The sequence below is a fragment of the Sus scrofa genome, chromosome 13 (genome assembly GCF_054392235.1).
Source record: "Sus scrofa isolate SSC_HxYL_T2T_F1_AM1 chromosome 13, Sscrofa_HxYL_maternal_Yorkshire_Landrace_v2.0, whole genome shotgun sequence".
NCBI lineage: Eukaryota > Metazoa > Chordata > Mammalia > Artiodactyla > Suidae > Sus > Sus scrofa.
In genome coordinates this window covers 63,781,168-63,793,506 of record NC_139395.1, presented here as the reverse complement: position 1 = coordinate 63,793,506, position 12,339 = coordinate 63,781,168, and the positions used below count along the sequence as shown (strand labels likewise).

At 37.2% G+C, this 12,339-nt stretch overlaps 1 protein-coding gene across 7 annotated transcripts in view; it reads left to right on the top strand.

Moving 5' to 3' along the window:
* SUCLG2 (succinate-CoA ligase GDP-forming subunit beta) overlaps positions 1–12,339 on the top strand; it is a 929,415-nt gene that overhangs the window by 134,571 nt on the left and 782,505 nt on the right. For all 7 annotated transcript variants that reach the window (XR_014822455.1, XM_084987035.1, XM_084987034.1 and 4 more), the window contains 3 exon segments: positions 3,148–3,300; positions 5,101–5,190; positions 11,359–11,455. Coding sequence is in view for 6 of the 7 variants with exons in the window: in XM_084987035.1 (XP_084843161.1) it covers positions 3,148–3,300; positions 5,101–5,190; positions 11,359–11,455 (340 nt within the window). In the remaining variant the exon portion in view is untranslated.

Here is a 12,339-nt window from a genome sequence, read left to right as displayed (position 1 = left end):
TTATTTTTTTGTCATTTAATTTTTTTTAGTTTCCCCAGTACATTATTTTTTTTTCTACTGTACAACATGGTGACCCAGTTACACAAGAGTGATTTATTTTTTGTAAGTTTTTTTCTAATTGCAGAAGTGATAAACATATGTAAAAAATCCCAATAGTACAGAAATAGGAAAATTAGAAAGTAAAATTTCCTTCTGTCCTTACCACCTAGATAATTGTCTCTGTCCTTTTTCTCTGTAAAATGTGTATTAGCACATTTCTGTAACAACAGCATTACACACGACTTTATGGAACATGCATTTTTTTTTACTTGTGGAATCTTGGACATGCATCAGACATCCCTAGATTACAAAAACCTTAGATGTCTAAGTTTGTTTGAGAAGCTATTTAAGCACATTACATACACCAGTACATATCAGATTTTTTTTTTCTAAATCTGTGTTGATGTGTTTGCGGTGAGTTCCTTGGAATAGTAATCAGGGAGATGAGACAGTCCCACCCATTGAGTGCTCTTTGATTCAGTGCCAGTAATGGTTACTTACTGTTCTGCAATGAGGCTAGCTCAAAAGCTGAGTATACTTTCAATCTTATCTGAGCATGGTCCTGTTACAAATAGTTCTGCACTAGGTAGTCGTCCACAGACTACAGTTTGAATAGCATGATGTAAAAAACAAAAACAAACCTACCAAACCAGGTAGTCAAATAGGGAAAGTGCATTAAAAAACTTTCCATACTGGAAGACTCCACAAAAAGGCTGTGTTGATGGTATTGTTTGTCTGTCATGGATGAAGATTGTTGAAATGTATCTGAATTGTTCACAGCGTGAGTCTTCATGGAGCACATTTAGATTCTCTCTGTAACAATCCCTAAAGTATTTTGACATCCTGGGTAATATGGAAGGCATTATAATGTCAAAACACTGGTCTCTGTGTAAAATATTTTCAATTACCCTATTGATAATCATCATTTTCCTAGGAATGTTTTCTTCAGGAGTGATAGGCTATTTCCACCAAGCAGGAGCTATTTGAGGCAGCAGCTGGTCTTTACAAATAGAAATTTGACGGGATGCAGCACACATCTGTCAACACTTGTAGAAGATTAAGAATAGGACTCTTGAATGACACTTATCCTAAAAAGTTATAATGTTGCTTCTCAGAATAACTACCGAAAGTTATTAAATCTTGTTCACTAGAAAAGCTCTGTATTAGAAAGTGAACTTAAAATCAGAAACACTTCTATGAAAAGCCTAAGACCAAATGCCAAGAACTATTTCTTATTTATTTATTTACTTATTTAGTCTTTTTTAGGGCCGCCCCCACGGCATATGGAGGTTCCCAGGCTAGGGGTCTAATCAGAGCTGTAGCCGCCGGCTTACACCAGAGCCACAGCAACCTGGGATCTGAGCCGCGTCTGTGACCTACATCACAGCTCATAGCACTGCCAGATCCTTAACCCACTGAGCGAGACCAGGGATTGAACCCATAACCTCATGGCTCCTAGTCAGGTTCATTAACCACTGAGCCTCAGCAGGAACTCCCCAAGAACCATTTCTTACCTACTCTTGAGCTACCAGTAAAAGAATCACCACAAAGCCCCTTTTAAGATATTTTATTCCTATAAGGTATTGATAAATTCCTTAAAGGTTTGAAAAGAAGGAATTCTATATTCATTACATTAGGGCTTTCTAGGTCATCATATATTTATCCCGTTTCATGTGATTTAAAAATTAATGGTTTTGTGGCTTCTGGGTAGCTAAAATCTTATGCTACTTAATCTATAACAGTTGTGTGAAATGTATTACTGAACTACTTTTAGGAAAAGCAATGTATGTGCTTTCATTATTTTCACTTCCAGTACTGATTCTTTATAAATGTTCTTATTTTCTTTCAAAAAGCATCCAAGATATATTGTACTATTTTTGTTGGGAGTATAAGTTGGTATGCCTCTCTCTCCAAGGTAGTTTGATGGTACTTATCAAAATTTTAAATATGAAGGATCTAAAGCCTAGCCTTTTACCATTAGATAACTTGTCCACAGAGATACTAAAACAACTGAGCAAAAATATATGTACAGAAATAATTACTGAAGTAGGATTTTAAAAACATGGAAATCCACATAAATATCTGTTAGAAGGGACATGGTCAAATAGAAATTGACAAACAGGTACTATGTAGTCACAGTGAAGAGAGAAGATGCTCTACAATCCAAGTTGTCATGTTAAGATTAAAAACAACAAAAACTGAAAGACGTTCAAGTGTGTGTACTACGCCTCCATGTGCAGGATGTTTTCATGACTCTAATGCTTGCAGATACAGGAAAAAATGTAAACAGTCAGTAGTGCTTTTTCCTGGCAGGGCTGCTTTATGCCCTCGCTGAGGTTCTGCAGAGCAAAATGACGCCTGACTGGGGCAGTGTGTTGAGAAAGAAATCCTTCATCCACTTTGCTTCCTGCCCAGTCATGGTCAGGCATGTGACCATGTGCTCATAGAGAAAGGGGTGACTTTTTCTGATTATCACAAAGATTCCATATGGACTCATAATCACCCTGCCTGCTCAGGCCCAAAGGGGTGTGTATGTGCAGCAGGGGCTGCTTTCACTGTCTCCTTTATATACTTTTAGTATCATTTGCATTATTTTTAACAAGCAAGGTTTATGTTTGTAATTTAAAAGAAGGTATAAATTGAAATAAAAATACAGTGATCCAAGAGACAGAAGTATTCAAACATATGAAGCATCAGACATACCATAAAAAGAATCCTTCTTTGGCAACCAAACTTGGTTTTCTACCAGTGCAATCTGAGAAAAAATCAGTGTAGTAATATATATGTACTGTTAATGTCTCAAATTAAAATAACAGCTGCTTCCCTGAAGTTTTTCTTAAGTGTCAGGGTTTCTCAAGAAGAAAAGAAGATTATAAAGTGGGAAGGTTCCCTGAGGCAGACAGAATGCCTGTCACTTGAACAAGTTAACGGGATCAATTAAGGAGGTGGAAGTGGGTACTAAGTACCATGAAAGCAGAGCTCTCCAATCTCACCAGGTTTAAAGAGCCTGAAAATGAAGCTGTTTGATTTGTGTAACAAGTTTGTTTAGATTTCTAAGTGGGACTCAGCTTTATGCTGACTGACTTTTGCCTTTCCCTAATGTGGTAGGTGATGGTAGCTGAAGCATTGGACATTTCCAGGGAAACCTACCTGGCCATTCTTATGGACCGGTCTTGCAATGGTCCCGTATTGGTGGGCAGCCCTCAGGGAGGTGTCGACATTGAAGAAGTGGCAGCTTCAAACCCAGAACTTATTTTTAAGGTATGTTTAGATTCCTGACTGTGCTGAGTTCATTGATTGTTGGTGTACAAGTTGTTAAAGATTTCATTTTAAATCTGAGGCTAGTACTGGTATATTTGTCTCTGGATTTAAGGCATGAAGATGTTGAGTTCTTTTTCTTACTGAGTGTCTACTTGATGTTGGGTAGAATGAAAGTATGCACTTTCTTTGCTTTTTCCCTCCCTTTGTTCTTTCTTCTTTCTTGCCTTTTTGTCTTCCCTCGTTTCTTTCCATCCAACCTGCTCCAGTAATTAACCAATGGAGAGGACTGTGATATTTCCATTTCCTCTTGGTTAACTCTATCCCATTTAACAGCATATAGTATCCAGAAATTTTCTCCTAGGAAACCAGAAATGAACTAGAGAGAGCATAGATGTCTTTCAGTATTATTGGTGTAAAGGAGAATCCTTCTAAAGCCCAGCACCTGTCATTTTGTGACAATCCTTTAAATCTTATTTTATTTTTTTAATTTATTTTTTTGCTTTTTAGGGCCACGCTCTTGGCATAGGAAAGTTCCCAGACCAAGGGTTGAATTGGAGCTGCAGCTGCCGACCTAAGCCACAACCACAGCAGTACTTGATCAGAGCCTCGTCTGTGACCTAGACCACAGCTCATGGCAGCTCTGGATCCTTTAACCACCGAGTGAGGCCAGGGATCGAACCTACATCCTCATGAATACTAGTTGGATTCGTTTCCTCTGTGACACAACAAGATCTCCCAATCTTTTAAATCTTGTGCTTTGCTTTTTTAAAATATTAAGTACTAGTCAAAGAGATCTTAGGTCAAATCCAAATTCGCCAGTAAGTTTCACTAAGTGTCACTAAGCCTCATTTTTTGAATTAAAATGGAAATGGGAGTGATTTCTACATTGTAGAATTGTGAGGATTAAATAAGGTGTTATATTTAAAGTGCTTCTTAACCTACCTCAGCTATAAGAAGAAAAATCTAAGGTCTTTAGAACTATAATTTCAGTTTTTAATTCTGAGTTAAGTATCAAAAAAACCATGTAAAAATGTTTCTAGCAGAAATAGTCTTCATTTCTTTTAGAAAGTAATTTTTCCCCCTCCCAAAAAAAGAATTTTATTTCTTAAATCTCTTCATTTAGATAAGAAACTAACAGTTTGGAGGCTGGTTGTAAAATATTTTCACCATGTTTCATTTAAAGTTACCTACCTTGGAAATTAAATTGAGACTCTACATGCTGACTAGCCAGTAATACCTACCCATTTAAAAAAAAAATTAACATGATTTAAAACTAGCCATTCCATTTGTTATGAGAATACATGAAATGATGAATATGAAGAGCACTCAGTATCTTGGAGAGATTGGCCCTTTGTAGAACTAGAGTATAATTAATAATTATCATCATCAATAAAATGTAAATCATAAGGGAATATTTAACCTATATATGACAAGCTCTAAACTTAATATTAAGGCAAGAAAAACTTACTTGGAGGCCTTCCAAAAAATGTCATAAAAATTAACTGACTAAATATTCGTCAGTGCCATCTGTGTAGTAATTAAAAGTGAAAACTGGCATCCGATTGTCTTGTCAGCATGCCACCCTGAAGAATTACATAGTTTTTGGAACGGCTGTTTTATAGATGGTCTGCTAATTAAAATATACCCTATAGGCAGCTGCCGTAGCCCCGTTCAGAGATCTCTGGAAAGATATACTCTTTAATTATTCATTTGCAAATAAATACTAAGCATTTTGTTTTGAGGTTGTAAATCTTCTCATTTGACTGTATGAATTTTGCTCATTTGATTCATTTTTACTAGGAGCAAATTGACATTATTGAAGGAATAAAGGACAGCCAGGCTCAGCGGATGGCAGAAAATCTAGGCTTCCTCGGGCCTTTGCAAAACCAGGTACCTGAGCAATTGGAGGCCAGTGGGTCTGTTTCAGAAAACATTTGGGAACTTGCTTAATTGCCTTTAATGTTTGTGACTACCAGGAAATAGGATAATTTATTATCTTTTTTTTCCTGCAGTTGTTTATGATGAAAAAGCATTTCCCTAGTGTTCCAAAGAGGATGTTTATGGCGTGTTTATATATATATTGGTGTGTATGTGTCACATGCAGACACATATACTTTGTTATGTATATTCTTTATTATATATGTCAGTCTCTTTATTTTTTCTGTGGCATTGTAGCTCCAGTGTATGAGTTATAAGAGGCAATATAGTGGTTAGAAGCACAAGCTGTAGAGTCAGGTAGACATGAATTTGAAATCCTGTACTGCTCCCCAGTATATGTGTGATTCAGACCATCTGAACATCACTTTCATCATCTGTAAAATGGAGGTGACAAAATCCTCGCTAAGAGGGTTATTATGAGTAGTGAATACACTGTTTTGTGAAAGTACATATTCCATACTTCATAAAAGTCAGTTATTATTGTTATTAATACTATTAATTCCTTTACTAATTGTTATTCTTTCAGAACTAGTGGGCATTTGAGATTCATATTAATGGCACAGAGTTGATATTTCACTGGAAACAGCTTAAATTATGCCAATTTAGTTATTATATATTTTGGTTTTAAAGACAGAAGAGTTGTCCTCTGAGTTATTAAGGGAGAGAGTCTGTCTTGGGCATCACAGTCTTGCACTGCCTGTGGTCCTGCTCATGGAGCCTGATTTTATGTCTGCCTAGGCAAGCTTCCTTGTCTCACAGTAAAGTCAGAAGAACTTAGTGGCTATTTTTTTTCCTCTTCTATTACTAAGAAAAGCCATCTTAATAATCCTAAGGTGCCTGTGCATGTGTATGTGTGTATTGTCTTAGGATCTGGGATGGTTATAGAGAGTTTATTTTAATTTAGTTGGGCAAGATTCCTCCAGTAAAACAGTAGATTGTGCGCTCTGTTCTTTCTGGCTTTACTTTTTCTTTTGATTGATTCTATCTCTAGAAGTTTAAGAGTAACACTAAGGTAAATCATAAAAAAGTGAAGCAGAATAAGACTTTAAAATATATTTGTTTAAATTAAGAGAGGAGAGCACTTATTTGAAGATGGTGGAAAAGACTCACTTGGAAAGCAAAAGGTTCAAGATGGTAATAAGAAACCAGATCATCTGGGACTAAACCTGAGTAAGAGATAGAAAGAGCCAGAGTTCCATGGACAGTTAGAGGAACTAATTATTATTACTGAGACTGGCAAAGAGATGTCAAGTTAGTGACCTGCTGAAAGGAAGACACTGGCAGATTCATGGGTAAGGGCTACAGTGGTTGGTTTCACCTGAGAATGAAGCCACCAACTATATTAGCTGGTCATTGGAATTTATGAAGAAGCTTCTTGTGTAGGGGTGGTGGTCACGGAGAGCCACTCTCCATGTAGTCCCTGTGTTCTAGCTACAGTCAGCTCCAGAATGTGCCCAGTCACAATTTACATCCTCTATGTCCCTTTGCACATCTGTATTTCTCTTGGACATTTGCAGTCACCTTTGCTGGGCCCTTTCATGAACCACAGCAGGGTCTTGGTCCATCTTGCTCACTGCTGTGTTGCCAAAAAAGTGCTCGGCAGATATATGAGGTGCCCAAGAAATAGCTATTAGGTGTGTGTATAAGTGCAATAACACATCTAGGACATCCACTGGCAAGAGATTACCATTGTGTCAGTGACAAAAATATTGTGTCACGTGGCAAAAATAATAAATCTGCTGACCACGTGGTTTGAAAGCTCAGGAGGTAAACAGAAACAGGAGGTAACAATAGTATTACATATATCATAAACTACCCCATCCCCGTCCCACAACATAATGTACGACAATTAAGGTTTATTATTGCTCTAAAATGGCTGGGTCATGTTTTCCTAGTACCCCAGACCCTCTAGATTATGAATTATCTATGGAATGAAGGTGAACCTGTAGGTTCTCAGGGGTCATTAGTAGCTGTATTGTCATTATATTTTTAACTTAATATATCGAGGAAAGTAAAGAAGTGTTTTAGTTCTTTTTTTTTCCTTTTTTCATTGTCAACTATGTGAAATGCTTTCAGTCTTCATTTGCTCAGCAAAGTTGACTAAGCTCATCTGCTGAATCCTGGGGAACAGAAATGATGAGAACTAGCCATTTTTCCCCAGGGACTCAGAGGGTAGTGGGCAGCCTGCCAGCAGCAAACACAGGAAGAGGGGGTGTGACAGAAAGAGAGGGTGATCTCAGCTGTAGTTGTATTGTAATTTGTTTATCAGGGCACACCCATTTATATTTGCACAGTAGAACATGGAATGCCTGGCCCAGGAGCACTGGGGAAAGTGCTAGAGCTATAGCTTTGGGAACCTCTGCTTTATAGTGCTTCCTCCAGTCATGGGGGTTGGTGAAATGTTACAGGTCATCTGTGTAGTGTGAACAGCGGAGGCGCTTGAGAGGGGAAAATATTTATTTAAAGAATCAGCTATTAGTGATCCTTTGATAGAGAAGTGATATCTTAGAGGCCCCTAGATTCAATGTGACTTTGAAAGTTACTTCATTTTCATCTAGGATGTGGTTTAGGCCTTTGGAGGTGCCTCACTTGTGGATGAACAACATATAAAATGACTCTCTTATAAAATTATTAATATCTTTCCTGTGACTCATGCCTGTTGTCTCTATAATGTGGTGTAATAATACTAGATTTAGCCAACAATAAATACCACCTTGTATAAAAACCTACCAAGTGTATGTTTTATACCAAGTATAAAATACATTTCAGCAAGAATTGGCTGAAAAGACTCAAGCCCTGGGACAACTGAATATGATTAAAATCCACAGGTTCCTCAAGTATGTCTTAATTATCATCCATACTATTTTTTTCTAAAAAAATAGGCACCATGAATTGTCAGCATGTGCCTCTAGGATTTAAGCCTATGAAAATATCCAATAAGCCAAGTTTATACAGACTCATTAACTCTTCTGGGTGTGGTTTATATTTCTGGTTAGCTTTAAGAACATCACTGGGAGTTTGAAATTACTAGATGCAAACTATTGCATTTGGAGTGGATAAGCAATGAGATCCTGCTATATAGCATAAGGAACTATAGTCACTTGTGATGGGACATGATGGAGGATAATGTGAGAAAAAGAACATATATATGTATGTGTGTGTGTGTGTGTGTATGTAAATAACTGGGTTACTTTGCTATACAGCAGCAATTGACAGAACAACATAAATCAACTACAATAGAAAAAAATAAAACCTAAAAAAAAAAAAAGAACACATATGAATGTGGATAACATTAGTTTCTGGAGTGCATGAGAAATTTTTCAAAAATTTTTAAACTGTTGAAACATTTTTGAAGACATTGGTAAATTTGTCATAACTGCATGTGGCTCCAAGGATATTTGAATTTAGGCATTCAGTTTTTTTAACTGCTTAGTGAACAATGTTAACGCAAAATTAATTCTGGCAAAAAAAGAAAACAAATATTCTGTATAGCATGGCTACTATTTGAGGAAATAGGTGGTAATAGCAAACTGGTGACTGCACATTAACGAGCAGAATGTTTTCTCTGGCTTGTATTTAATCTGTTTTTCAAATTTGAATGCATTTAGAAATCAGGGGAGCCAAACTCCGCTTGCCACAGACTCTGCCATTTGCTGTTTTTATACCTGGGCAGCCTGACATGTTTGCCTGGATACCTTTACTATCATTTGGTGTATAGCCTCTGGAATAAGGCATGTTCTGTCTCCAAGGCAGGCTGGTTCTCCCTTGTAGATCTCATGACACAGATTTTATAACATATATTCCTTGTAGATCTTATAGCACAGACCTAGTCATGCTTTAAAAAATGTTTATAGTCTGCCTTTGCACAATAATAAATAGTCGTAATAATGAATGCCTCCACCCACCTGGTGCTGTGTTAATATATAATTACAATGACAGTAGCATGAGAAAATTCAGATTCATGACAAGTTAGGTTAATATAAGTTTAAAGAAGATTTGAGGCAACCCAGGTGTTGATAGACAACTGAATGGGTAAAAAAACAATGTGGTAATATAATGGAAGGTTGTTCAGCTTTGAGAAAGTGGGTAATCCTGACCCATGCTGCAACATGGATAAGCCTTAAGGACATTATACTAAGTGAAAATAGCCAGTCACTAAAAGGCAAATATGTACCATATCATTTATATGAAGTATCCAGAGTCATCAAATTCAATGATGGGAGGTAGACTGGGAGGGGTTGGGGGAGGGAAGAATGGGGAGTTGTTTAATGGGTATGGAGTTTCAGTTTTCATGATGAAAGGTTCTGGAGCTTGGTTGTATAACAACGTGAATATTCTTTGTGTGTGTGTGTCTCTTCCCAGGCAAGGGGTCGAATCAGAGCTGTAGCTGTTAGCCTACACCACAGCCAAAGCAATGCAGGACCTGAGCCACCTCTGTGACCTTACACCACAGTTCACAGCAATGCCAGACCCTTAACCCACTGAGCGAGGCCAGGAATCAAACATGTGACTGTGTGGCTAGGGAGTCTAGTGAAGGTTCTGAGAGAGATCATTGTGTGCCTTGGGGATTTTGTATCATGTGCATGTATTATCTAGCCAGAAAAAAACTAGTATTAAAAATATTCATTCATAGTCATTATTTATGTTTGTTTATGCCCACTGGCTTTCAAATTAGGATTTAAGGAAATTTACACATATACATAAAATAGAGATTACATGAATGACTACATCTCCAGGAATTCCTCAGTCTATACCTAAACAAAGAAGTCACTCTCAGTACTTCCCACAGTGAGACTTTATTCAAGGTAATTCGTTTTGTAGGTACTGTGAGAGCTGAGAAATTTCAGAGTAGATAGAGAAACAATGCAGAGATAAACAACAGGAAATTGTTGCTATCTGTGTGCTCCAGGAACAAAGTAAGGTGGTGGTGTTACAGGATCTTGAAATGAGAGAAGTTGGGACCCTGGTCAGAAAGTCCAGAAGGAGATTCTGCCACAGGCAAAAAGAGAGGGTTGGAAATACTGCTTTTTTCGCCTTCCTCTCACCTCCTCTCCCAGTGTTGCTTCCCATTGGCTGAACTGAGTTGGAAGCCAGCTGGCCCAGGAGCCTTGGAAGCATAGCCTACAAGTGTCAGTTCCCAGATAAACGAGAGTAGAGATGGGAAAAAGCCAGAAACAAATCTGAGGGCAGATAATGCAGGACAGGAACAACGAACAAAACTGAGGCGATGAGAAAACCATGGCTGGGAAATAAGATGGAGACAAGAATGAGACTTAAACCCAACATTCAGCCTTGATTGTACTCTGCAGTCTTGCTGTGCTGCATCACAGGCTGTGTTCACTGCAGGTGCAAGCTTTCCAGTGTGGTATCACGCCTCATTCATGATGTCTTTCCCTAGCTCCAGCTTACACAAAGCCAGCCTGCTGTGACATGAGCAATTAATAAATGTTGGTTGAAATGAATGAATGAGTGAGTGAATTTCAAGCAGGGTGAGAAAAATGAAGCCAAGGGTACAACACCAGAGAAGCAATTGGGTATTCTTGCTCTTTGTGGTTTATGCCTTTGGGACAAACTGTTTTCAGTTTGAACTGTGTTGTTCAATAAGTGTACTTTTCAGAACTTACATCTTCCTGTTTTTAACAATTTCCATTAGACACTCAGTAATTGTTTCACAGATTATAGGTTTGGATTGATAAATACAGTAACAGCTTTATTCTAGCATAATAAGAAAAACCTTGTCATTATAAACTCTCGAAATCATGTTTACCTTTTACTTAAATGGAGCTTGTTTGTATTAATGGTTGTATCTTGTACTGCAGTATAGCTCAGCTAATAGGGACATGATAATTTTCAGAAAGATTAACACTGTTTTTAGGCTGTACTGAAAATATTTTGTTTTCTTGTTAATAGTCTTTTCTGGTGTCTGGAGGAAACTTGAGCAATTCCTTCTAATGAATAGCAGTAGAAATTAAAATAATTCTACTTTTCTGTTTTTCCTGTCAGAAAACTCTAAAAATAAAGACATAACTTGCTATTTTTAAGGTTTCATTAATGTAGCAAAATAAGTTTTTTTTTTTTTTACTGCTTTCTTGTAATTTTATTTCATTTGATCACATTTAGGCTGCAGATCAAATTAAGAAGCTTTATAATCTCTTCCTGAAAATCGATGCTACTCAGGTGGAAGTGAATCCCTTTGGTGAAACTCCAGAAGGACAAGGTAAAAAAAAAAGAGAGAAAAGAAAACAAATGAATGTAATTGTTTATGCAAGCTATAAATTGTACAAAAAACTGTAGCAGCAGCTTTGCATTAATTTCTTTCAGTGATTTAATTTCTGCCATAGTTTCAAATGCTCCCATGATGCAGTTGAACATTTCAGCACTTGAATTTGTTTATAGCCAAATGCCAAGCCTCCCAGGAAGTTACTTATTTTATTTTGAAACATCCATCCACCATCGCCCCCTGGTTTTCAGGCCCCTCACTGCTGCTACAGTGGCAGGGTTTTAGGTGGAAACAGGAACCACAGTGCTTGGGTGAAATGAATGCACCTGTTTCTATGGAACTGAAACTGTTTGAAGCTTTTTGCCTAAATCTGCATATAATTTCACTTCATGTCTCCTGCTGAAGTTACATCATCATGATGAAGCCCCTAGTGCCCACCATCTAACTCTTTCCTGTTGCTTGGTTTAGCAGGTTTTTTGTTTGCTTAAATCCAAAACAGTGGTAAAAGTAATACCTATTTTACAGAGCACTTGCCAAAATGAAGTGACTGGTGTTTTGTAAGCATCCAGTGTCAAATACAGAATAGGCTAGTCCCCAACATTTATAAAATATAATTGTTCTTCTCACATAGTATAAAAGTAGTCCAGGAAAGGTATAGATTTTATATTTTTGTCTATTTTTTGTTTCATTTGTTTTTTTTTTAAAGATTTCAGATTAGGATAAGCAAAGAGCTCATGTTTAGAAAGCTGTTGAAATTAATAGATTTAATGATGTACACAAATGGGCACCAGATAAATTCTGTGAATGATCTTTTAAATGAACTACCTTTATCCTTAAATATTTAAAGAGCTGCATTTGGCTGTAAAATAATCAGTATTTTA